The sequence below is a fragment of the Cyprinus carpio genome, chromosome A12, assembly GCF_018340385.1.
Source record: "Cyprinus carpio isolate SPL01 chromosome A12, ASM1834038v1, whole genome shotgun sequence".
Classification (NCBI taxonomy): domain Eukaryota; kingdom Metazoa; phylum Chordata; class Actinopteri; order Cypriniformes; family Cyprinidae; genus Cyprinus; species Cyprinus carpio.
In genome coordinates, this window is record NC_056583.1 from 566,482 (window position 1) to 592,605 (window position 26,124).

Below are 26,124 nucleotides of genomic sequence, written 5' to 3' on the forward strand. Positions count from 1 at the left end.
GTCTTGTTTTCCAGTGAATATCTAAACATTCTTAAAACAAGATTCATTTACTTGAGAAGCAAAATTGCATTGTGGTTTTCATAGTTTAAGACAAGTAAATAATACTAATAATAATAGTAATAATAATAATAGTAATAATAAAATAAAAATCTGCCAATAGTGTAACTAAGATCTATCTATCTATCTATCTATCTATCTATCTATCTATCTATCTATCTATCTATCTATCTATCTATCTATCTATCTATCTATCTATCTATCTATCAATTAACTCAAACATCAAACATTTCATATAAAAGTCTTAGCAGATAAAACTACACTACTGTTCAAAAGTTTGGGTTCAGCAAGATTTTTCAATGTTTCTGAAAGAAGTCCTTTCTGCTCACCAGGACTGTATTTATTTGATCTAAAATACAGTAAAATTGTTAAATATTATTATAATGTAAAACAGCTGTTTTCTGTGTGAATCTCTGCTAAACTGTAATTTATTTCTGTGATGCACAGCTGTATTTTCAGCATCATTACTCCAGTCTTCAGAGTCACATGATCTTCAGAAATCATTCTGATATGATGATTTGCTGCTCAAGAAACATTTCTGATTATTATCAATGTTGAAAACAGTTGTGCTGCACAATATTTTTGTGGAAATGGTGCTATATTTTATTTTTCAGGATTATTTGAGAAATAGAAAGCATTGATTTGAAACAGAAATCTTATGAAACATTATAAATGTCTTAACTGTCACTTTTGATCAATTTAATGCATCCTTATTAAATAAAAATAATTCAAATCTTTTCTTACCAACCCCAAACTTTTGAACACCTACAGTAAGCTACAAAATATAATTTCATTATTTATTTATTTATTTGATATAAAATGTGAACGTTATATTCTTTTCAAAGCTGGATTTCTCACAAGCGCAGGCAGACAGCAGAGAAACCCGTTTTCTGACCTCCACACGAGTCTGTTTCTCTCCTAGATGAGGACGTACAGTAGAGTAGTGTGTCTCTGTCAGTGCTGTGTGTGTCTGAAGCAGCGGAGACTGACCGTGTGCTGCCCTTCTACAGGTGCGCTGGTTCTGCTCACCTGTGTACTGTGGCGGGTGTACAGTATGCTGAAAGCGGCCCGCGCCACGCACCTCCACATGCTCCACGCCGTTCTGAGGGCCCCGCAGGCCTTTTTCGAGGCCACCCCCTCGGGGCGAATCTTGAACCGCTTCAGCAAAGACGTGGACACGATAGACTCTGTCATTCCAGACAGTATTGATATCTGGATGCGCACTTTCTGGTCCACAGTGAATGTGCTGATCGCATGCTCTGCCCTCACCCCTGAGTTCCTCGTAGTCACAGTGCCGTTAATGCTGCTCTATTGCTGCGTCCAGGTAAACAGGAATAAGTCTGCTAACTCATTAATACAGCATGCTGATGCGTGTTGTTGTGTTCTAGCTGCTAGCTGCTGATTGGTTAGTCGTGGCTGTTCTTTACCCAATCACCTTCTTGAGTTTCTGACAATGTAGAGCTTACTAGAAACGTACAGTATACCACAAATACTTGTGCTTTAGATTTATTTATTATTGTAAATTATATTAACAGTATAGTAATTTGAGTCAAAAGTGTTTTCTTTTATTATTATTATTGTATAATTTCATAAGATATATTGTTGCTATTATTAAGAATATTAATGACAATAATAATAATAAATTATTGTAATAATTGTCAAATTATATACTGCTGCTGCTACTACTAATAATAATAATGATGATAATTATTATTATGGTCTTATTACTATTATATAATTTACTGCAATCATTTATTATTATTATTATTATTATTTAAAAATAATTAATTATTACAATAATTTGTTAAATAATATACTATTATTACTACTACTACTACTAATAATAATAATGATAATATTACTAAATATTATTATTATGATTAAAATGTAATTATTTAAATAAAAAATATTGTTATATAAATAACTATGCTATTGCAATAAATTTTTATTATTAATATTAACAACAACAATAATAGTAATAATACATTTTAGCAGCAATTTATTTAATTATTTAATATTGATACTACTACTTATATTAATTATTACTGTATCGTTTACTAAATTATTATTATTATTAGTTGTATTATTATTGTAATAATTTATTAAAAGATATAATGCTGCTGCTGCTACTGCTACTAATTACTATTATTATATTATTTAATAAAATATTGCAATACATTATCATTGTTATTTTTAATAGTATGATTAATATAATCAATGCTAAAAGCAGTAGTAGTAGTAATAATAATTATTATTAATATTATTATTATATAATTGAACAAATTACGGCAATAATGTATAATAATTATTATTATTATAAAACATGTATATGAATTTCTTAGTATTTTGGAATATAGTAAACAGTATATTTTCTGTAGCAACAGCAGCACTTTGTGCAAAACTTCATATTGCATATTATTAATCATAATATGAGAATGATCAGTTACTTTTGAAAAGTATTGAAGGTGGGTGAAGAACAGTCTTTTACTGTAGAGTTAGCTTTGCAGGAGTAGAAGTTAATTCGTTTGTCTTCTACTGAACATGGTTGTTTTGCTGTGCTGTATCTCATCATTTCATCACATTCATACTGTACGCTCCTCTGACACTAACAGTGCAGCTGTCAGTACTAATGCTAGCACACATACTGTAACAGACAGGGCTTCTAGCTTGTACCTGGCATGTAGTTATTTTAATGAAAGAACTGGGGGTGTGAGGCACAGTAAGAGTCCACGAGTAATGTCCCGCTGTTAAAGAAATAGTTCAGCCAAACACTAAAACGTTCTCATCCTCAGTTCATCCGAGTTCAGGATGAGTTTGTTTCTTAATCAGATTTGTAGAAATGTAGCACTGCATCAGTGTCTCAGCAATGGATGCTCTGCAGTGAATGGGTGCCGTCAGAATGAGAGTCCAAACAGCTGATAAAAAACATCACAATAATCCACAAGTAATCCACAGCACTCCAGTCCATCAGTGAACATCTGGAGAAGACAAAAGATGAAACACATCCAGCATTAAGACGCTTTTAACTCAAATACATAGAGTCTATAATCCATAATAACACTTCCTCCAGTGAAAAAGTGTTCTGGTGTGAATCAGGAGAGAAATCTGCACAGATCAAGCAGCGTTTAAACAGCTCTAAACAAATATGTGTCTGGATTTTGATGTGAGAGACAACAGGAGATGCACTTTTTCACTGCAGGAAGTGTTATTATGGATTATAGACTCTATGTATTTGAGTTAAAAACATCTTAATGCTGGATGTGTTTCATCTTTTGTCTTCTCCAGATGTTCACTGATGGACTGGAGTGCTGTGGATTACTTGTGGATTATTGTGATGTTTTTATCAGCTGTTTGGACTCTCATTCTGACGGCACCCATTCACTGCAGAGCATCCATTGCTGAGACACTGATGCTACATTTCTACAAACCTGATAAAAGAAACAAACTCATCTGCATTTTGGATGGCATACATTTTCAGCAAAAGTAAATTTTTGGCCGAACTATTCTTTTAACTTTAGGCTACTGATATCGTTGATTTAAATTCTGTTTAACCAGTTCAGATTCTAATTACAAGGGGATGACAGCATTGCGGTGGTAACAAAAATAGCTTTCATGAGGTCTGAACAGTGGTTGCGGTCTAGTCTTCTTTGATACTCAAGATATTTTAGGTACTAAACCTTCAATCTCTCATTGTATATTACATTGTGTCTTGGTCTTGCACCCCTCCCGATCGTCTTTTGATTTTACATACAGTCTCTCTTTTATGTATTGCTTAGGCTTTGCATGGCACAAACTGGCTTTCTATATTTTCTGTGCGATGACTGAGCGAATCTCTTGTTGCATGAAACCAAAAAATCAAATGCATTTTTTTAAATTCTCACTGATTTCATTATACAGTACATATACAAACTGAAGCCAAACCAAACACTACAACATTATGATGCCGTTTGATTCCATTGAAATCTGATCCCTTAATGTGAACATTGTTTTGAAACATTTGAATGTTGAGAGTAGTTCATATAATGAATTCTGAAACAGTGAGGATTCTAGAAACTACACTAATAGATTGTAAATCAAAAATCAAACGTGATGTGGTTTGTCTGAATGAAGGAATGTTTGCATTATCTGGAATCACATACAGTTTTTGATAACAGTATTCAGGCTTCAACTTCTATCCTGCTGTCTTTATAAAAAAAAAAAAATGTTTTTGAAGGAAACTATTCATCAAGGATGCACTGAACTGATCAAAAGTGCAACAAAAAGATTCTATTTGAAATAAATGCTGTTCTTCTGAACTTTCTATTCATCTGTGAATCCTGAAAAATAAAATGTATCACAGTTTCCACAGAAATATTAAGTGTTTTGAACATTGATAATAATCAGAAATGTTTCTTGAGCAGCAAATCATCATATTAGAATGATTTCTGAAGATCATGTGACACTGAAGACTGGAGTAATGATGCTGAAAATACAGCTGCACATCACAGAAATAAATTACAGTTTAACACATATTCACATAGAAAACAGCTGTTTTACATTCTAATAATATTTCAGAATTTTTACAGTACTTTTAATAAAAAAAGGCAGCCTTGGTGAGTTAACTTTAATATTTTTTCATTGTAGGACAGGTCAAAAATGATTACACAGAAGATTTTGGCCACCATAAAATAACTTGCATTCTTCTTTTAGACATTTTCTCTTATCACAAATCATTTAATTATGGATATAGTTAGTAATAAACTGACCAAACATTCCTATAGAGTTCAGACAAACCTGTATTATTAGGTCATTGTGCTTGATTGAAATAAAGTGCAATTTTAAAGCTTTAATTGAAAAGACTTGCCCAGAAAAAGCAAGAACTTCAGCTGAATCTTGAATGAAGCGAAAGTGTTTTCCGAATCCTCACTCATTTGTATGTGTATGAATATTGAACAGTCATATACTGTATGTAGTTTCTGTTCTCTGTTCTTGTGATAGCTGATTGTTTATTTCTCTCCCTGATTTCCTCTGAAGAGATTTTATGTAGCCACGTCTCGGCAGCTTAAGAGACTGGAGTCTGTCAGTAGGTCTCCTATATATTCTCATTTTTCGGAGACCATCACAGGCACTAGTGTGATCCGCGCCTACGGCCGAAACACTGCCTTTGTTCTCTTGAGCGATATGAAAGTGGATGAGAACCAAAAGAGTTACTACCCTGGTATCGTTTCCAACAGGTAGGTTTGGATGCATGCAGAGAAATGTCCTCTTGAAAATCAGATTAAAGCACCATTCAGTCGTAACAGTGTTGTGTTTGGATGCAAACAGGTGGTTGGGGGTTCGCATCGAGTTTATCGGCAATTGCATTGTGCTGTTTGCTGCTCTGTTTGCTGTGATTGGGAAGGAGAAGCTCAGCCCCGGATTGGTCGGTCTGTCTGTGTCTTACGCTCTGCAGGTAAACTCACACTCATTACGTGCTGTATAAGCACAGGTCGTGTGTTCTTAGGATGTGGAAAAAAAGGTGAACTTCACAAATCATAATGCTGAGTGATAGATATCATCTGGAGCAGATTTTGTGTATTCTGATGCAGGAATAACATGCAGAGAAATATTTACGCTTGCACTGCCGATGCTTCTGAAAGAAGTCTCTTCTGTCACTAAATTGCTTATTTGTTAACATCATTAATGTGATTGGATATAAAACGTCATGCTTTAAATGCAATCAGTAACTTATTTCTAATTTTATTTTCTTTGATACCGCTGTGCCCGGTTGGAATTTACTGGGGAACTGTGTCAAAAAATGTCTCCTCTATTAATACAAATGCCCAAAAAAATTCAAGATATGATTGCTAAAAAAACAAGAAATATTAAGTGAATTAAATGTTAGGCACAGTATAAATTTAACTTCAGCACTAGTTATTACGATTTAAAACAGCTGTGTTCTATGTGAATAAAACAAAAACAAACAAATGCAGCCTCGGTCAGCAGAAGAGATGTATTTGAAGAAACATTAATTATTACACACTTTTGACTGGTAGAGTTTGCATTTAAGCAAAGGGACTTATGATAGAGGAACATAAGCAGTTCATCACAGAGCCAACAATGTTCACAAGGTACAATGCACATGTATTAGAAAAATAGATTATGAGAATTTTTTTTTTGTGCTGAATAGGTCACTATGTCCCTGAACTGGATGGTGAGGATGACCTCTGACCTCGAGAGCAACATAGTAGCAGTGGAGAGAGTGAAGGAGTATTCAGAGACAACGACCGAGGTACACATGCAGTATCATTCATATACTAGAATATTTAGTCAATTTCTGAGGATTAAACAACTGATTTTATTTCTTCTTTTGAATATCAGCATTAAATCTGCTTCACTTATTCTACGCGCAGACTGTGCAACAGACAGCAAGAGTTAACTTTACTGACATGTAAAGCGTTCAAATCATCCATAGGCTCCATGGATAGTGAAGGACAAACAGCCTCCTCCAGACTGGCCTCCGAAAGGGAACGTGGAGTTCATAGACTACAGCGTGAGGTACCGCGAGGGACTGGACCTGGTGCTGAGGAACATCTCGCTGGAGGTCAAAGGAGGAGAGAAGGTGAGGAGCATCATTACAGCGCTGCTCTCACCGACCTGCATTCGTTTCTGATCACAAGTTCCATTAAAGCGCAGAAATACTCTTCTCAGCTAAAGCTAACTCTATTACAGGAATCAATGTTCTGTATGGCTGTGCAACAAAATAATAATGTGCATTTCGGAAATAGTTTTTCTAGTATTTTTTTTTTATTTTTTTTTTATAAGAAGTAATAAATCCTAAATAGGCAAACAGACTAAAATCAAGTCCAGTTAAATAGACTTTTAGAAGCCAAGACTGTTACTTCATTCAGTATACAGTAAAAAGTGATGTAAAAAGACACAATGGTGCATTGTCAATTTTTTTTTTTTTTTTTTTTTGTCACAATTTGGACTTTTTTTTTTAATTCTGAGAAGAAAAGTCTGAATTGTGAGGCATAAACTTAGGAGGGAGTCCAGTTTGAATTCTGAATGTATATCTTAATTAGGCCTTTTTTTTTTTATCAGAATTGCATGTTTATATTTTGCAATTTTGAGTTTATATCTCACATAATTATGATCTTTTTCTCAGAATTGCATGTGTTTCTTGCAAATTTTATACCATAATTAATTTTGACCTTTTTCTCAGAATTGTGAGATAAAAAAGTCACAATTACCTGTTTTGTTTTTTATTCCACGATGTAACCAAGCTTCCATACAAATGGAAAAATGTGTAAGTGCAAACAAATGTTTGAAGATAAATACTAAATCTTTGAGTGTTTGCAGAAACCCGAATGCTGTTTGATTGCGTGTAAATACTGTTGGACAAAACAAAGTTGTGCAGCATGTTTTGTTTTCGGGGAAAGCGCATTATTCAGCTCTTCTTACATGCAGCACATACACAATGATGTTGCATTTAACCGCTTGATGCAAATAAAGTAGGGCTCTCACTAACGATTATTTATAAAACGTCCTGGCTCTTCCCATCTTTATAATGGCAGTGAATGGGTGTTATTTTTCAGTAGTCCAAAAGAAGTCCAATAAATGCTATATATCACATTCAGCGATTCTGCATTTGTTTCTGTATGATGGTTTATGACTCTGCAGATCGGTATCGTTGGACGGACGGGCGCTGGGAAGTCCTCGATGACTCTGTGTCTGTTCCGTCTGCTGGAGGCGGCGGATGGAGAGATCGTGATCGACGAGGTGAAGATCTCTGAGATCGGCCTTCACGACCTCCGCTCCAAACTCACCATCATCCCTCAGGTCGGGCTTTTGGGTTTCTTCAGCTTTGTTGGCGGTAAAGCATCTGTTTTAATTTAAGCACAGCTTGGGAATGGCGTTTACTGCTGTATTAGCGTTGTGCTCATGATGGGTCAGCAGAAAAAGCTCATTTCCCCATTCAGAACCATAAAGCAGTTGATAGTGATTTTGATGCCAAAGCACCTTCAGGCTCACTAAACGCTGCTAATTAGCCTGTTATAAGTAATGGCATCCAGATTATTAACATTGGACTTTTTTCCCGTTGTTTGTTTTCTCTAGTAAAACCTGTTCTTAACCTCATTTCACCTTTTAACAGTTACTAAAATGCTGCAGTGTGTTTTGCACTTTTATTCATTTTTTTTTTTTTGTTGGTGGTGTTTTTTGCAATATTAACAAATTTTATCTATCTATCTATCTATCTATCTATCTATCTATCTATCTATCTATCTAATGTGTATATATATATATAAATGTTATATTTTCTTTTTTATTCGTTTTCATTAATAGCTGGAAATTGTGCTGCTTATATAATTTAATTTTAATAAATAAATTAGAATTTTATGTTTCATTCAATAAGTAACTTATTTAACTGTGACATCTCAAATCTCATAAACAATACAGCATTAGTTAAATATTGAGTTTCATAAAGTTAAATATTGATTTTTTTTTAAATCAAATATATATTAATGTTGTTACATTTTCCTTGTAATTAATTTGCATTAACAGGAAACTCTTATAAGATTTAATTTTAATATATAATTTATTATAACATTTTATATATTACTTAATAGCTTATTATTTACTGTGACAGCTATAAATTCATAAACAAAATATTGTGTTCAATAAAGTTTAATATATTGTTTTAAATCATTTATATTAATGTTGTTACATTTTCTTTAATTAATTTGCATTAATAGCAGGAAATTGTGCCACTTATATTACTTAATTTTAATTTATAGTTTATTATAATTTATATATTATTTAATAAATAACTTAATATTTAACTCTGACAGCTAGAAAATTAATAGACAATACAGCATGTTAAATATTTTGTTCAATAAAGTAAATTTTTTATCAAATATATGTTAATGTTGTAACATATATATTCTAATTATCGTTGAGTTTTGGCATTCACATGAATTAAAGTTGAGGATAGATAAATGGCGTTTTTCTCTGAATATAAGTTTATTTTGAATACACACGTTTTACATTGTCTTGTGTGACTGATGTGTGTTTGTAGGAGCCCGTCCTGTTCTCGGGGACTCTGCGGATGAACCTCGATCCCTTTGAGAAATACAGTGATGAAGAAGTGTGGAAAGTGCTGGAACTCTCTCATCTGAAGAAGTTTGTCAGCAACCAGGCGTCCAAACTGGAGCTGGAGTGCTCCGAAGGAGGAGAAAACCTCAGGTACCGTAAGAAATACATAAAAAAATCATGGACATGATACAAAAAGGTTAAATGGTCTCCAGTAAGTAACACTTTGCGGTCAAAACTGATGGGATTGGAAGCAAATAGGCAGCAAATGTCATCTAGTAGAAACCTTTGCTACTTGCACCCAAACAAAATCTCTCTTTTTTTTTTTTTTTTGTGATATCAACTTCAAATTTGGAGCACAACTTGTTTAGATTAATGGCTTTCATTTTCATGCAGTTTTAGAGTTAAACATGTTTTGGAAAATATATTTCATATAAAATTTCAAAATAGTATTTTTCTTCTATATTTTTTTTACGTTTTACTTTTGTAATAATCTGCCAAGTGTCTTCTTTAAAAAGAGACCGATGCTTAAGTCTGTGCTCCAAAACATTCAAGATTTACAGCTGTTTAAATCGGAACTTTCATTTTTGCATGTTTTGGTTCTCTATATTTGGCTGTAAGTGTGTTGCATTATGAGCGTATGAACTGTATGTATGTCTAGTGAGTTCTGAATCCTGTGTGTTCAGTGTGGGTCAGAGGCAGCTGGTGTGTTTGGCGCGAGCTTTACTGAGGAAGACCAGGATCCTGGTCCTGGATGAAGCCACAGCCGCGGTCGATCTGGAGACGGACAATCTCATCCAGTCCACCATTCGCACGCAGTTCGAGGACTGCACCGTTTTCACCATCGCTCACAGACTCAACACCATCATGGACTACACCAGGTACCTCTCGTTTCTTACTCTGATTCCAGAAATACTGCCTGTTTTGATGGAGCAGGTCACACTTTCTCACAAAATGTGATGCACTTTTGCTTTTGATGACCAAAGCTCAGCCCTTTTCACAAGTATGAATGATTCTGAACACATTATTTTATGTCTATTTTTCCATTATTAAATCTCTACTTTTTCCACTTTTTTTGCAGAGTTTAAGTTAAATTATACATTTTGTATACTCCTTTTTGTCATTTTTGACATTTGACTGTGTTGTTTTGATAAGAGCATTAAAACTGATTTGAAAAATCTTAATTCTTATTTTGTAAAAAACAAAAAAACCTATGAGATTAAAGGTTTTTACTCATGTTTGATCTTAGACTCAAACGTATATAAGATATAGTTATTTTTGCTTTAAGTAAAGTTTTTATGAAATCAAAAATTTTGATACCATTCATAATTTTTGTCATCAATTTCAATTTCACAAAAAAACTTATTAGACTATCATAAGTAAAAAATAAAAATAAAAAAATCAACTCAAGTTTACTGAAGACAAATAAACAGTCAGCAGTAGTTGCGAGTTTAGTCCAATTCTGAGTTTATATCTCACAAATCTGACTTTATTTCTCAGAATAGAGTTTTTTTCTTGCAATTCTGACTTTATTTCTCAGAATAGAGTGTATATGACAAATTTCTGACTTTATTTCTCAGAATTATAAGTTTATATCTTGCAATACTGACTTTATTTCTCAGAATAGAGTTTATATCACAAAATTCTGACTTTATTTCTCATAATTATACATTTATCTATTGCAATTCTGACTTCATGCAATTTTGATGTTTTTCTCAGAATAAGGAGTTTATTTCTCAGAATTGCAACATGAATGAATGACAGTATTTTATGTTTAATCTCTACTTTTTCTACTTTTTTGCAGATTTTTAGTAAAAATTTACATTTTGAATACTCCTTGAATCTAGCAATAAAGTCAGAATTGCAACTTAATATCTCACAATTCTGAGAAAAAGTCAGAATTGCAGAGAAAAAAGTTGGAATTGTGAGATAAAAAGTGGCAATTTACCTTTTTTCATTTTTTTTATTCAGTGGTGTAAAGAGCAGTAAGAGATGTTCTTTTGTGCTTTGATTGACATTAATGATGCACTTTAAGACTGAATGCATGGATCTAATATACTGATACACATGTGTTTGCATCTTTCTCAACTGTTTATATTCACTCAATATATAAACACCTGTGTATACTCACAATGATGGCCATTTTGACACTTAAGTGTGTCACATAAGGCATGTGCACTGGTTTTTCGCCCACCCTTACATTGTTTCCATGAAGGCAGAGTGTGTGCACATGTTGAATTCAGTGCTTTTCTCTTGTGACAGAGTGCTGGTTTTGGACAAGGGAAAGATCGCAGAGTTCGACACACCGGCTAACCTGCTCGCTCAGAAAGGAATCTTTTATGGAATGGCTAAAGACGCGGGTCTGGTGTGAGTCCATACGCTGTAAGCCGCAGTGCCTTCACACAGTGTCACACACACAACGCCAGTGAATGTAATGTGTCTCTGTTTTTACTGCTGCACCCAGGATCTTTGGTTGTTTTTACATTATTGCTATTATTTTTGTTTTCTATGACTACAGTGCCACTGTTACTGAGTTGTTTTATGATGAAGCAGTCTATTTTTGTACTGTATTATTTAAGTTGTTCAATAGGGAAGATTTCTGCTCAGTTACATGTGTGATTCTTTTTGTAAACCAAATCTGTAAAAAAAATTGAATTCTGTTACCAGAATTGGAGTATTGTTGCATTTATTAAAAAAAGTAATACTGTTTCTATGTGTATTTCGTAAGTTTTGTGTTTTCATTGCACTCATAATCCTTCATTTTCAGTGAGATGATATTTAGCAGGAAATTGTGCCACTTATATTTTTTCTATATTTTAATTTCTACGTTTTTAAGTGTACAGTATTTCTATTTAGAATTTATTATTATTTATTTATATATTATTTAATAATTTTAATATTATCATTTATATTGACAGCTATAAATTAATAAACAATACAGCATGAAAATAGTGAAATTTAAAGAAAAATGCATTTATGCTAGTCAGCTATAAATTATAATTTAATTTTGTTGCATTTATTAAATAAAGTAATACTGTTTCTATGTGTATCTTGTTTTGTTTTTCACTAGTTTGTGATCAGAGATTATTTTAGCAGGATATTGCGCCATATATATATATATATATATATATATATATATATATATATATATATATATATATAAAACATTAATATAGATATTAGTTTTACTTTTATCATTTATTACAATTATGATATATATATATATATATATATATATATATATATATATATATATATATATATATATATATATTTTGTATATATGCACCTTTTACTGCCAGAAACCGGCCGGTGGGCTCCCCCTCCCTCACCGCCCTCGACGGCAGTGCAGCGAAGGGGTATTCGGCGATACCCCCAGTGGAGCGGGCAGTAGCGACGCAATTGTGTCCTGAGTCTGCCTCCTGCTGGTAGGAAGACCCGGTGCTTCCTTCCCGGGCCTGTAGACATTCATCTGGTCTAACTGCCAGTGCCTATACCGAACGACAGGCATATCAGTACAAGGTCCTGCCCTTCGGGCTGTCCCTGTCCCCCCGTGTCTTCACGAAAGTCACGGAGGTGGCTCTTGCTCCCCTCAGAGAGCAGGGTGTTCAAATCCTCAGCTATCTAGATGATTAGCTTATACTAGCACAGTCTCGGGATCAGTTGTGTGAGCACAAGGACCTGGTGCTCCGGCACCTCAGCCTGGTGGGCTTTCGGGTCAACTGGGAAAAGAGCTAACTCTCCCCAACGCAGAGGATCTCTTTTCTCAGTATGGACTTTTATCCAAAGCAACTTACAGTGCATTCAGGCTATACATTTATTTATTTATTTATTTTTTATCAGTATGTGTGTTCCCTGGGAATCGAACCCACAACCTTTTGCGCTGCTAAAGCAATGCTCTACCACTGAGCCACAGGAACACTTTATGGGCGAGTCCTGAGGTGGGCATGGAAGCGCGGCACTCACCTGGTCCAAGTTACACCAGCCTGTCACCAAACCCTCACCCCGTGGTCAGATCTTGTGTTCCTCCGGGTAGGTGTGCCCCTAGAGCAGATCTTCAGACATGCTGTGGTTCACACGGATGCCTCCACCACCGGCTGGGGGGCCACCTACAATGGGCATGCAGTCTCAGCGATTTTGACGGGCCCGCAGGTGCATGGGCACATCGATTGCCTAGAGTTGTTAGCAGTGCAGCTTGCCTTGAACCGTCTCAAAGGTCGCTTACAAGGCAAGCACGTGCTGGTCCGAATGGACAACACAGCGACCGTTGCGCACTCCCGTCACATGTCACAACTCGCCCGCCACCTCCTCCTTTGGAGTTGGAAGGTTCTGAGGTCACTTTGTGCTGTTCTCACTCCGGGCCTGCTCAACCGTGCAGCCGACGAGCTGTCTCGAACAATGCTTCCGGGAGAATGGCGACTTCATCCCCTGATGGTCCAGCTGATTTGGAGGCAGTTCGGAGCCGCTCAGGTAGACCTGTTTGCTTCTCCAGAGACCCCTTACTGCCAGTTGCATGGATGCACTGGCACACAGCTGGCCGCGGGGCCTACGCAAATATGCGTTTCCCCCTGTGTGCCTTCTCGCACAGACACTGTGCAAAGTCCGGGAGGACGAGGAGCAAGTCTTGATAGTGGGGCCATATTGGCCCACTCGGACCTGGTTCCCCAAACTCGTGCTTCTCACGACAGCCGCTCCTTGACCCATTCCTCTGAGGAGGGATCTACTGACTTAGAGACGGGGCACTGTTTGGCACCCGCGTCCAGACCTTTTGGAAACTCCATGTCTATTCCCTGGACGGGATGCAGAGGTTCTAGGTGACCTACCCCAGAAGGTAGTGAATACCATCACTTCGGCAAGAGCATCATCTACGAGACACGCTTATGCCTTGAAGTGGAACCTGTTCCTCGAGTGGTGTCAAAGACGCCCGATTGCGGTCGTGCTTTCCTTTCTGCAGCAAAGGCTGGAGTGAAGGCTGTCACCCTCCACCCTCAAAGTCCAGGTTGCAGCTATTGCTGCATACCATGACCCCGTGAATTGACCCTCTATTACGGAGGCCGGCAGAGGGGCGCTGGCTCATGTCACCTCGCTGACAGATATTTGTAGAGCTGTGGCTTCGCTAGATTCTATAGCCTTCGTGTAGAGCCGGTATCCTCCTGTGTTCTCACCTCAAAAGGGTAGTGGCACCGAGAGGCCCCGGTTAGTGTCGGCTTGCTAAAACTGCTCCAGAGTGTCCATAATGTAGACCCTGTTGAGATCCTCCATCACCCTAGGCAGCCAGATGTGATGGAACGTCCGGCACCAGGCCTTCATGATGAATCTGTGAGAACCATGGAAGGCAGGGTTCCATATTGAGACCTTAGCGGTACTCGTATGTGTATCGTCCACGGTATAGCCTTAGAGCCCGTGTTTCCCCGGCAGACTTCTGCCTTCCCAAGAGGGATAAAATCACCTCAAATCTCTCTATTTACACTTAAACGGATGCTATATGTGTATTTACTCCCGAAAACTCCTTCGGGAAGGATGGGGCTTCCGCAGCGTCCTTGTTCCAGGTGGAACGAGAACGTTTTCCCACTGTTATCCAATCTCACCCAGTGAGGTAGTGCGTTGACAATGGTGAGTGGAACTACTTGTTCCGAGCCCCGGCCTACAACTAATAGGGGTGCAGGCGGCTCGCACAGGGCACTGGAAGGGGCAGTACCCACGGCGCTTTGATAGGGATCCCAATTCGTCAGTCACCGACGTGATGTCTAGAGTGACCGACTGAAAGGGACCGTCTCGGTTACATATGGTAACCCTTGTTCCCTGAAGGAGGGAACGGAGATGTCACATCCCATCGCCACGGTTGCTGTACCACCTCTGAGCCACCGGGTCGGCTCCTCAGCGAAAACCTGGTATGCATTGTACCTGCTGCCTTATTATACTCACGCTGTAATCAGTAGCAGCTGGATGCAATAATTGCATGCCAATGTGCATTGGCTCGTTTAGTTTACACTCAAAGTAGATTGGTAGATCTACAGAAGCGATATCCCAATTCGTCAGTCACCGAAGTGACGTCTCCGTTCCCTCCTTCAGGGAACTAGGGTTACCATACATAACCAAGACGTTTCAGTGATGAAAGTATATTTCTTTTAATTATATATATAAAATGTTAATTTATGATTTATTATATTACAGTTTAATATATTATTTAGTAAATAACTATGTTGGCTATAAATTCACAATACAGTATTTATCTAGTTAATTATTATAAAAATAAATAAATAAATAAATAAAAAGTCTAGGTGAAGTTGAAGTTGAAATAAAACATGAAATCCCATATTAATAACTGACATTTAATACTAATTTCTAAAACAGTGTGAAAGATAAATGACTGTTCACCAAAATACTACTAAAATCTCTTCATGGGTAATGAATGTATAGAGTGAACTGAAGTGGATTTTAGCTAAATTCAGCCTCCAGTGCTTGTATTTGAGTGTGTGTAGATATAAATCATAACTGACCACTAGAGGACGTGTCTCAGCATCATCATGTCTGTGATGAAGCACACGCTTCCTTTCTGATTCTTGATTTTAGCCTCAACAGAGACAGAACCTTATCTAAAGCTGTTCATGATGGAATCCCCTCTCTCTGAGGACACTGGTGGGTTTAGAACAGAATAGAACTTCCACCCTCAATACCCATGGCTGAAGTGCCCTTGAGCAAGGCACTGAACCCCCAGTTGCTCCCCGGGCGCTGGATATATAGCTGCTCACTGGTCGGGGTGTGTTTTATGTTATCACTGCTGTTTGTGTTTTGTGTTGGATGGTTTATGTTGTGTGTGTGAATTTGGATTGTTTAAATACATGGTTGGAATTTGTCACGACTTAAATAAGATGAACAAACTGAAGATCTTACAGATCACGCCAAGTAATGAAACTCTTGTAATCTGTCAAGACTGACTCTCTTTATGTTTAGTGTCCCGAAGCCTCCAGTCATAAATATACAGCACTGTTCAAAAGTTCAGGTCTGTATGATGTTTTGTTTTCAAAGGGAGTCTTTCCTGCTCAGCAAGGCTGCATTTATTTCAAAAATACAGTAAAAATTGTGAAATATTATTGCAATTTAAAATAGCTGTTTTCTATGTGAATATTTGTTAAACTGTGATTTATTTCTGTGATGCGCAGATGAATTTTCAGCATCATTACTCCAGTCTTCAGTGTCACATGATCTTCAGAAATCATTCTAATATGATGATTTGCTGCTCTAGAAACATTTCTGATTATTATCAATGTTGAAAACAGTTGTGCTACACAATATTTTTGTGGAAACTGTGATGCATTTTAGTGTGTCCTTGCTGAATAAAAGTATATTTTCATTTCTTTCAAAAAAAAAAAAAAAAAAAAAAAAAAAAAAAATAAAATATATATATATATATATATATATATATATATATATATATATTACTGAATTCGATTTTATTTTTTTAAATGTTGTTTTAATTTTAATTTTAGTTATTTTTGTAATTTTATTGTTTTTGTCTTTTATAATATTTTTATTATTATACTTTATTTTTTTTGTTAAGTTTTTATTTTTAGTTAAATGTTGCCTAACCAGCTGAAATATAAGTTAATGTTTATTATTATCATTATTATTATTATTAATTTAGTATATTTTTATTTTAAGTAGTTATTTTTTATGGTTTTGGTTTTAGTTCTAGTTTTAGTTTATAATAATTACGATAATTACATACTGTCGATCAAAAGGGGGGCAGAAAAACATGTCATACTGCAAAATTTCTGTTTTTATTTGAGCATGATGATTCTATCCATATTTGAATATGACAGTTTTGGTTCTGTTGTTAATTTAACCTCTAGTATTATAGTAATTAGTGTCAGGGTTATGGACCTGTGTTTCCTTGTTTTACCCCTGTCTTAGTTCCTGTTTTCCTTTTTTGGTCAGGTTCCCTGTTCCTATCCGCATTGTGTTAATTTGTATCCAGCTGTGTTTTATTAATTATCTTGTTTTCTCTTGCATTTAAACCCTGTGTTTCCCTGAGTCTGAGTCCGCTGTTGTATGTCAGCCTTGAGGTTCCAGTGATTAGCCCTTTGCTTGTTTAATTAATTAATTAATTAATTAAAATGAATGTTGAAGTATTATCCTTGTTCCTCCCAGAGAGATGGTGACAATGAGAGGGTTCCTGTATATTTTACATCTTTACCTCTGAGAAGCCATGTCAAACACTTCAGTAATGAAATTGCCCAATTCAGTGACACGAGCCCACAAAACTCCCTTCTTTCGGTTCTCGGAGCAAGCTAGATCACGAAACGTCTCCTGGAGGCAGAAAACCCCCAGATCTTTAAATACCATACCAAGTGACAAACATTGGCAGGCCTGCCTGGATCCAGACAGGATGCTGTTTATTCCCATTCATCTCCAAACAAGACACCTCATGCTCTGCGCTGGAGATCTGAGTGTTGGCCGTCCTCTAATGTCATTTTCTTCATTTTCTTCAGCGTTACTTCGTTTAAAGACTGCTGTCTCACCGCTGACAGATGGTGATGATGATGGACTCAGGAGGATGAATCTGCTGTAAATGCAAGGCAGATTTCGCTCCCTCAGGCTGAGCACATAAAATATATATGGGTTTGGCTCTTCCTCTTTACCTGCCTGATCACTTCATGCTGCAGGCGGAAAGATTCGAGAAGAGGCGGGTTAGTTTCGGTGGACCGGTGACAAAGCAAGATTCGCCTACGATACAAAACAAAGCGCTGATTTGTTATTAAAGGCCAATTCATCTTCATACTGTCAGCACATTTCCAAATTTGGTTGTCTGTGTTGTTGTGGCCCGTGGTGTTTGTGAATGATTCGTGGAAGGTGTTTCTGGGAAATAAACCTTCTTGCAAGGGTTGGGCCTGTTGGTGAGAATAAAACATGCTGTTTTCATACTGAGAACAACAAGGTTACGTGCAACCGGTGTTCCTGGATCTGCAGACGTGGCGAATGTGTTTGTGCTGTGGTAAAAACACTTCTTTAGAAGCGTGAACCACACAGTGACACTGTTTCAGTCATTGTAGTTTCTGGATGCTCTGAAGTGGTTGTGTTGAGTTATATTTAGAGTCCAAACAGCTGATAAAAACATCACAATAATCCACAAGTAATCCACAGCACTCCAGTCCATCAGTTAATATCTGGAGTGGACAATTGTTGGTGATTGTCCAGCATTAAGATGTTTTTAACTCAAATACATAGAGTCCATAATCCATAATAACACTTCCTCCAGTGAAAAAAAATAAAAAATCCAGCCACATATTTGTTTTGGACTTTTTAAATGGCGCTTGATCTGTGCAGATTTCTCTCCTGATTCAGACCAGAACACTTTCTCACTGGAGGAGACGTTATTATGGATAGAGGACTCATATTTTGGTCAGAAGTGACCATTTAAAGTTAAAAACAGCTGTTTGGTCTCTCATTCTGACGGCACCCATTCACTGCAGAGGATCTATTGGTGAGAAAGTGATGCAATGCTATATTTCTCCAAATCTGATGAAGAAACAAACTCTGAAGGTGAGTACAAATTTTAAGCAAATTCAAATTTTAGACCGATCTATTCTACTACAAAATATGCTTTGTATTTCAGTGTTGTTTAAAATGTCTGGCAATTTGACACCAAATTTACACTTTGAAGACTGGAGTAATGATGCTGAAAATTCAGCTTTGCATCACAGGAATAAATTACATTTTAAAATGCATTCACATAGAAAAGAGTCATTTTTAATTGTAATAATATTTTTAAATGCAGCCTTGGTGAGCGGAAGAGAACAACAATGTTCTAATTTTCAATAAAATATACACTTACAGTTGTAAATGCTCTTTGTCTGCTTAATTTGTCCATCAGTTTAAACTGTCTACCATTTCTTATTGATTGTCTTTAAATAATTAGTATAGTTCAGTCTGCTGTGTGAAAGCTTCCCAGTCGATATGTTCTCAAACCATGAATATCTCCTCTGAGTTTTTCACGTCTTTCAGAACGAACTCTCCTGTTATTTTAATGGCACACCCTGAGGTTGCATCAGTCCTCACTCAAGATGTTCAGACTGACAGGAGTTTATTAATTTTTTGTTCCCATTACAATATTTCCTCAAACAAATGCATCACACATTGCCTTTGCAGAGGGCAAGTAAGGTAATGCGTCTCGAAGCAGGTACGTGAAAGAATGCAGTGTGTTGCAGCTCCTTCAGCAATCAATCACACAGAGCGCAGGAGAGCTGCTGTTGCAGTATGTTATCAATGTGCCAGCGGTTAAAGCGGCTCATCAAAGCCTTTTATTCCCGCTGGAGGCCAGATACTCTCCTCAACCTGGATCCTTCACTCAAACACGTTTCCTCTGAAATGTTAGAGAAAAAATACTTCATTATTAGATGTTCAAGTAATGATATTTTTGGATCCAAACTCCCAAGGCGTGAGATATCATATGGATAACCATTGATGGCCAAAATGTAGTGTATCTTTCCTGAATTTCAGTCTGCCGTCTGAGATATTTGGATATTTAAGTCAGGTAAAATGCATTTTCCAATAGCTTAATTAACGTTTATTTAAAAAAAAGAAAGAAAGTGTAATTCATAAACAGTTTGTCCTCATTTGACACCTGAGAGCCTGAAAGGGTTTTCTCTCTCTCTCTCTCTCTCTCTCTCTCTCTTTGGAACGATATGTGAGGACAAGGAATTTCCTATAACTGTTAAACAGTTAAACTTAACAACAAGGCACTGTTAAAGTTAATCTACGGTTGCAGGGGTAAAATAAGGTGAAGTTTCTCATGAACACAAATAGTAGCTGCTTGCAACCTATTCAGTTTGTGTAATATTAGCAATATTTTAGAATTAACGTGGTTAGTAAAATTTTTTGGTAAGTAAATTTTTTTTCTCACAAGTTTCATTTTTTTTTTTTTTTTTTTTTTAGCATTTGTGTGAAGCACAAGCTGAAGTGTGCTGTGAATGAAGCATGTCCTTCGTTCTGTTCACATGCTTTGCCAGGACTAATGAGGGTCATGTAGCCCTAGATTTTGAAAAATAGAAAAACAGTAAAAATTATTTTGTGTTTTACTCACAGACTGGTGTTGTGGAAAGCTCCATGAGATAAACCCTCATTTTAAATGACATTTATTAATTTAGACTCATTTAATGCACGTCATTTAATGTACAATATCATCAGCATTGGCTGATTTTGACCATCTCTGCCAAATTAGGGTAAGACAGGGTTAAAGGCACACCTTAGAAGTGTGCTTTACTCCCACAGTGTATGATTGCAGAAAAGGAATATCTCTATTGAACAGGGAGTAGCACAAGTAGTTTGTTTTCTTTAAAAATTATATTCTACAAATACTTCAGCTAAAGTGATAATATGTATACACGTTAATACTTGTTCAAAATAATCACTTTAGCAAAGTTTAAACCATATTCTGTTTATTTTGATGCATGAAATAGTGCCATTTACATTCATTCACTTGTACACTGTCATTTATACACTATTATTAAAATATATTCAATTTAAAAATACAGGAATGAAAAATATTTAACTATTTTTTAAATATTAAATATTAGATAAAATTAGTGTACACATGCACATGCAAACTGAGTTTTGCCTTTAGTGCTTTAAAAGAGAATAAAATCATACGCGTCATTTGTGTATCTTTAGGCTTGTTGTACCCTTATGTCTTTTCTTTCTCAGTGTATGTTAAAATGGAGGGATGGATATCTACTTTTCTCTTCGTTACGTATTAGGCTGTATATTAGCATACTCCTTAAATATTAGCATTGATTTTGACTTTTCATTTGGTGACAGGATTAGATTTTATTTATGCCATATATCTGATAGAACAAATGTCTAATTCTTAAAAGGTAATGTTATATTCCATAGTTAAATTCCATGATAAATGTTTAATTTAACAACCCACATGTCAAAGGGAAAACCTTGGAGTGTTATAACACATTAAGTGTGTTTCAAACTTTGCTGTAAGGTTGATGGTTTGCACAGTCATAGTATCTGATTTAATATGTAGATGAGAAGCTTGTGTGGATGTCACATATAATGAAACGTGAACTTGCTGATTCTGATGTTTAATGTACATCAGCAAGACCACAAATAACTAAACCAGCCTTGACATTTAACTTTCTTACCTCGCACACAGTTTTGTCCTTAAAATCCTTAATCCATCGCTCTGAAAAGTGAGGTGTGCTCTGATTGGCCAGCTATCCAGCGCGTTGTGATTGGCTGAATACCTCAAGCGTGTGACGGAAATGTTACGCAACTTAACATACTGTGATGCCGTCTCCTGGTACGATGAGACAAAACCATTAAAACCCATTACAAACCAGGCATTGGTTGCATCCAGTGGGGACATAATTACTTATTATAATGACTTATACTGTGTTTTTACGTGTTGCGTTGCGTATCGCACTGTATAGACATAAAACCATATCTGCATTTGTGATCGGAGAAACAACAAGCGCTACTCTACACTGCTCAGAACTTGCGTTTGAATCATCAGTGGCAAATTCTTTAAATATGAAAACATACTTACAAGCTGTGAGTCAGAATCTAGGCTGTCCTTGCAAAGTTGGAAATGCCCCACTTTATAGAAACACAGACGTATTGTAGGCTACTCTCACAGGAAACAGTCCTCCATAAAATGCGTTGCACACATCTGAATATCTGGGTTGAACTGTTTTGGAACCGTGTTGAAATACAACTTAACCACTGATTTCTAGTTGTGTCCTCTTTTGGAAGGCCAATCAAAGTATTTTCACTTTCACAATGAAACTCCACGACATGGCGCCGGTGGCAACAGCTAGAATCAAAATTACGCCTTCTTTCTTACTTGGGCGGCATTATGCAAATTGTCCCACATAGTGATGTAGACATGTGGGGGCATGTTAGAACGAGGCGTTTTAGGAGGGCGTGGACGGGTCTTAACTTTTATAAAGAATATCCCTTTGGGTTTGAGACTTTAGTCTTTGCAACTTTAGGGATCTTATCTATGCACAATCAGCTTGTAACACTCCAACGAGAAAGGAAAACTTGAATCACATCATATGACCCCTTTAAACCGGTGTTGGCTATATTACTTAAACACTGATATCTGATATAAAATTGGTGTTTATTAACCATTTCTTGCTTTTGGATTCTATGTTTTGTTTTAAAGTGTCTAAAACGTGCTGAAGGGTTCGTGTACGCACAATTCCCACGCGCGTGCCCAAACGTGTATCACACGGATAAAGGGTTAAAGCAGCAGCCTAGAGCACTTTCAAAGAGAGGCAGGTGTCCTAGTACCAACCCAGCTCTGGACCAGATGTTTTTAATCCTCTCTCTAGAACTACAGAGTAATTCATAACTGTCATTGCGCGTCAGGCGAGTTTTGTGGTCAGGAGAATAGCCTTTGTTGCTCAAGAAGTCAAAACTGTAAGAGACTATAAATATAGAGATCTAAACTCACTTTCCACTCACAGTATTCTAGGAGCTTTTTTTTTTTTTTTTATCTCCTGCTGCTTGGAAGCTCGAGGCACAGAATTCTGGCTCAGCTGTTTCAATAAAATTAGGTTAGTAACTCTTCAAAATAAGTCCTCATTCCTGCCCTCCAACATGTGGTGGATGCTGTTTCCTCGCTGGATCTGGTTCGTCTCGGGACAGTTTTTGCTGCTATTTGTGGACAGGCAATGCGTGAAAGGCATGACTTTGCAAAGAGTTGCTTATTCCCACGCGGGGATCTGTCCAAACGACATGAACCCAAACTTGTGGGTTGATGCAATGAGCACCTGCACAAGAGAATGTGAATCTGATCAGGTTTGACTTTTATATACTTTTATATATATATATATATATATATATATATATATATAAATATATATATATATATATATATATATATATATATATATATATATATAATGCATGTCCATTTCATGTACATATATACATATATATGTATATTAACACAGTTTTATATACAAACTACTTGAATGCATGCATGTCTGTTTCATGTATATATACACATATATGCAGTTTTTTTATGTATTACTATTACATGCATGTCAATTTAATTCATATACTGTATATGTATATAGTATATATGTTACTTCCATGCATGCATGTACATTTAATGTATATATACTGTACATGTATATATTAAATATTATATATACATATTACTTGCATGCATGTCCATTATGTAATCATGATTATCAAGAGCATACAACTGCAACATCCTGCAAAATAACGCATTCACTCTTTGCTTTGTTCAGGAATGTGAAACATTCGAAAAGTGCTGTGCCAATGTTTGCGGCAATCACAGCTGTGTGGCGGCCCGCTACATCGATGCTATGGGCAAGAAAGGGCCCATGGGCATGCCAAAGGAGCCGTCCTGCGACAAGTTCATGTGCATTCAGCAGGGGTCCAAGTGTGAAATCTGGGACGGCCAGCCAGTGTGCAAGTGCCACGACCGCTGTGAGAGAGAGCCACACTTCACCTGCGCCTCGGATGGGATGACCTACTATAACAAGTGCTACATGGATGCAGAAGCATGCTCAAAGGGCATCTCCTTATCGGTGGTGATGTGCCGCTTCCACCTTACCTGGCCTAACACTAGTCCTCTCCCGGCAGGCACCACCGCATTGCCCACCACCACGCTGCAGCGCACCACTCCTGAAGACGTGCACGCTCCTGTGATGGTGAACAGCCCATCACAGCAATCCGTGTTCGTTGGCGACACGGCCAGCTTCCTTTGCGAAGTTGCTGGCCGACCAACGCCAGAGATAACCTGGGAGAAGCAGATGGACGGGCAAGGAAACATAGTCTTAAAACCCAACCACGTGCATGGGAATGTTGTGGTCACCAACATTGGCCAGCTGGTTATCTACAACACCCAATTGCAAGATGCCGGTGTCTATACATGCGCAGCCACAAATTCAGGTGGATCCATCCGAGCACATTTTCCACTGTCCATACTTGAGCAAGAGCCAGTCACAAAGTCGAACTCAACACGTTTCCCGGCAGAGGAGTGCTTTAAGGTGCCTGATAGTGAAGATTGTGGGGAGGAAAAGCTAAGTTGGTTTTACGACCCCCAGAGGAACAACTGTTACACCTTCACCTATGGCAACTGCAGCAAAAACCGCAATCACTTTGATGCTTATGAGACCTGCATGTTGTCCTGTCGTGATGAACTCGCCGCTCCTTGTAACCTTCCCATCTTCCAGGGACCTTGCAAGGCTTATGAGCCTCGCTGGGCCTACAGCGGCTCCCAGCGCCGGTGCCAACCATTCGTATACGGTGGCTGCAAAGGCAACGAGAACAACTTCAAAACCAAAGAATCGTGTGAGGACACCTGCCCGTTCTTGAGGAACCATCGCTGCAAGCTGTGCAAGCCGCGGCACAAGATGGTGACCAGCTTCTGCAAAAGCCATTTCGTGATTCTGGGACGCATGACGGAGCTGACCGAGGACCAAGACTCGGGTCACGCTCTGATCACTGTGGAGGAGATCCTGAAGGACGAGAAAATGGGGCTGAAATTCTTTGGGAACGAGCCATTGGAGGTGACGTTACAGAACATGGACTGGGCCTGTCCGTGTCCGAACATCACCACCTCCGATGGCCAGATCATCATCATGGGGGATGTCAGCAACGGTATGGCCATCCTGCAGCCTGACAGCTTCATCGTCCTTTCCAGTGCCCGGCGCATCCGTAAGCTCCGAGAGGTCATCAACAAAAACACTTGTGACATTTTAAAAGAATTCATCCAGTAGGACTTTTTCCATCGTGTAAAGTAACGATTAAATCGCTGTTCTGATGTTCTAAGAATCTGTCTTTTATGTACAGCTTTTTGTACCCAGACTGTTTGCTTTGACAAGCTTAGATATGTTTCTACAGCTTGAATAGAAATACTCACATCAACTTGGAAGGTTTTTATAAGATTTGCCCTTACAGTTAAAGTAAAAGAACATTTGTTGACATAGGACACATTAATCAAATCCATCTGCTTGCCGAAAAACCCCATTATTATAAATTTAAGTACTGGAAAGTAATTTTTGCAATGCTGTGTCATCTGATGATTTTGATAAATTAACTTTTTCTCTCTGCTTGTTTGAACTTTCATGGCGGAAGATTTGTTGTTGTTCCTAGTAATTAAATGACTGTTGTACTATAGAGTCAGATTCACTTAATGCACTTAGATAAATTGTATAATATTGAACATAAGATCGATAGGAGAAATAATCTGTAGGAGAAATAATTCGAAATAAATAAGGCTCACTTGTGTATAGAACTGAGTGTATATGATTTAGCACGGACTGCATTTAATTGTAAGGTATTTATTTTAATTTTTTTTTTTTTAACCAAAAAGCTGTCTGTCAATTCTTAAAAGCACTTACGTATTTCTACAGTTGCCTTTTAATTTTTCTAGTTCAGTGTTTGTCATGATTTGCATTGAGAAGTGACACAAAAATAAACATTTGAAATTCTAAGTCTAATTTTTTCACTTTTTCAAGTGCACAACACCAATTATTCTTTGCCAAATGTTTTTAAGGAAATCTGCTTTAACAACACAAGCAGTGTTTAACCATTTGAGTTCATCTTCAGTGGAATTTTGGCTAGAACTTCTTTACCTGGTTTAAACTATTTTTTTAGTAAGGCAAGACACTACAGGTGAATAGAGTAAAAAATTACTAATAGATGTCACCATACTTACACAGTTGATTAATTACAATAAGAATTGCCCTTTTTTTAGTATTACAAGTTTTCCTGAATTATTATGTATAAATATTCAAAATAATGCATTATCTAATTAAATATGCACCCGTTTTCTTAAATTTCCAGAAAATAAATCTAAACATTGGATTAAGCCAGGTTCAAAATTTTTATTTGACTTTGTTGACATATTGGAGTCAAAGGTTTTTTGGATTTCTCTTTTTATCACTCCATAAATCAAAAAATACTGTCAACAGACAGAAAAAATACATTTTCACCATGTTTTCAGCAATTAAATATGAACTA

General features: G+C 36.9%; 2 protein-coding genes across 2 annotated transcripts in view; both read left to right on the forward strand.

Moving 5' to 3' along the window:
* Positions 1–11,817, forward strand: part of LOC109083546 (ATP-binding cassette sub-family C member 3-like) — an 18,853-nt gene extending 7,036 nt beyond the window's left edge. The window contains exons 7-14 of the mRNA XM_042767069.1: positions 5,071–5,270; positions 5,362–5,488; positions 6,206–6,307; positions 6,491–6,637; positions 7,699–7,857; positions 9,095–9,261; positions 9,795–9,989; positions 11,371–11,817. Of these exons, the coding sequence (XP_042623003.1) occupies positions 5,071–5,270; positions 5,362–5,488; positions 6,206–6,307; positions 6,491–6,637; positions 7,699–7,857; positions 9,095–9,261; positions 9,795–9,989; positions 11,371–11,479 (1,206 nt within the window). The 3' untranslated portion in view covers positions 11,480–11,817. The remainder of the gene's footprint in view (positions 1–5,070; positions 5,271–5,361; positions 5,489–6,205; positions 6,308–6,490; positions 6,638–7,698; positions 7,858–9,094; positions 9,262–9,794; positions 9,990–11,370) is intronic.
* Positions 11,818–22,432: 10,615 nt separating this feature from the next.
* Positions 22,433–25,028, forward strand: LOC109079806 (WAP, Kazal, immunoglobulin, Kunitz and NTR domain-containing protein 2-like). Its single transcript, XM_042767070.1, has 2 exons — positions 22,433–22,923; positions 23,382–25,028. Exons 1-2 carry the CDS (start codon positions 22,723–22,725, stop codon positions 24,876–24,878), a joined length of 1,698 nt encoding a protein of 565 aa, XP_042623004.1. The 5' UTR covers positions 22,433–22,722; the 3' UTR covers positions 24,879–25,028.
* The last annotated feature ends 1,096 nt before the right edge of the window (positions 25,029–26,124 follow it).

Excerpts from the sequence above, each read along its gene's own strand:
- LOC109079806 (XM_042767070.1), top strand. The coding sequence starts at position 22,723 with ATGTGGTGGATGCTGTTTCCTCGCTGGATCTGGTTCGTCTCGGGACAG. Across the intron at positions 22,924-23,381 it reads GAGAATGTGAATCTGATCAG|GAATGTGAAACATTCGAAAA; the intron begins GTTTGACTTTTA and ends TGCTTTGTTCAG.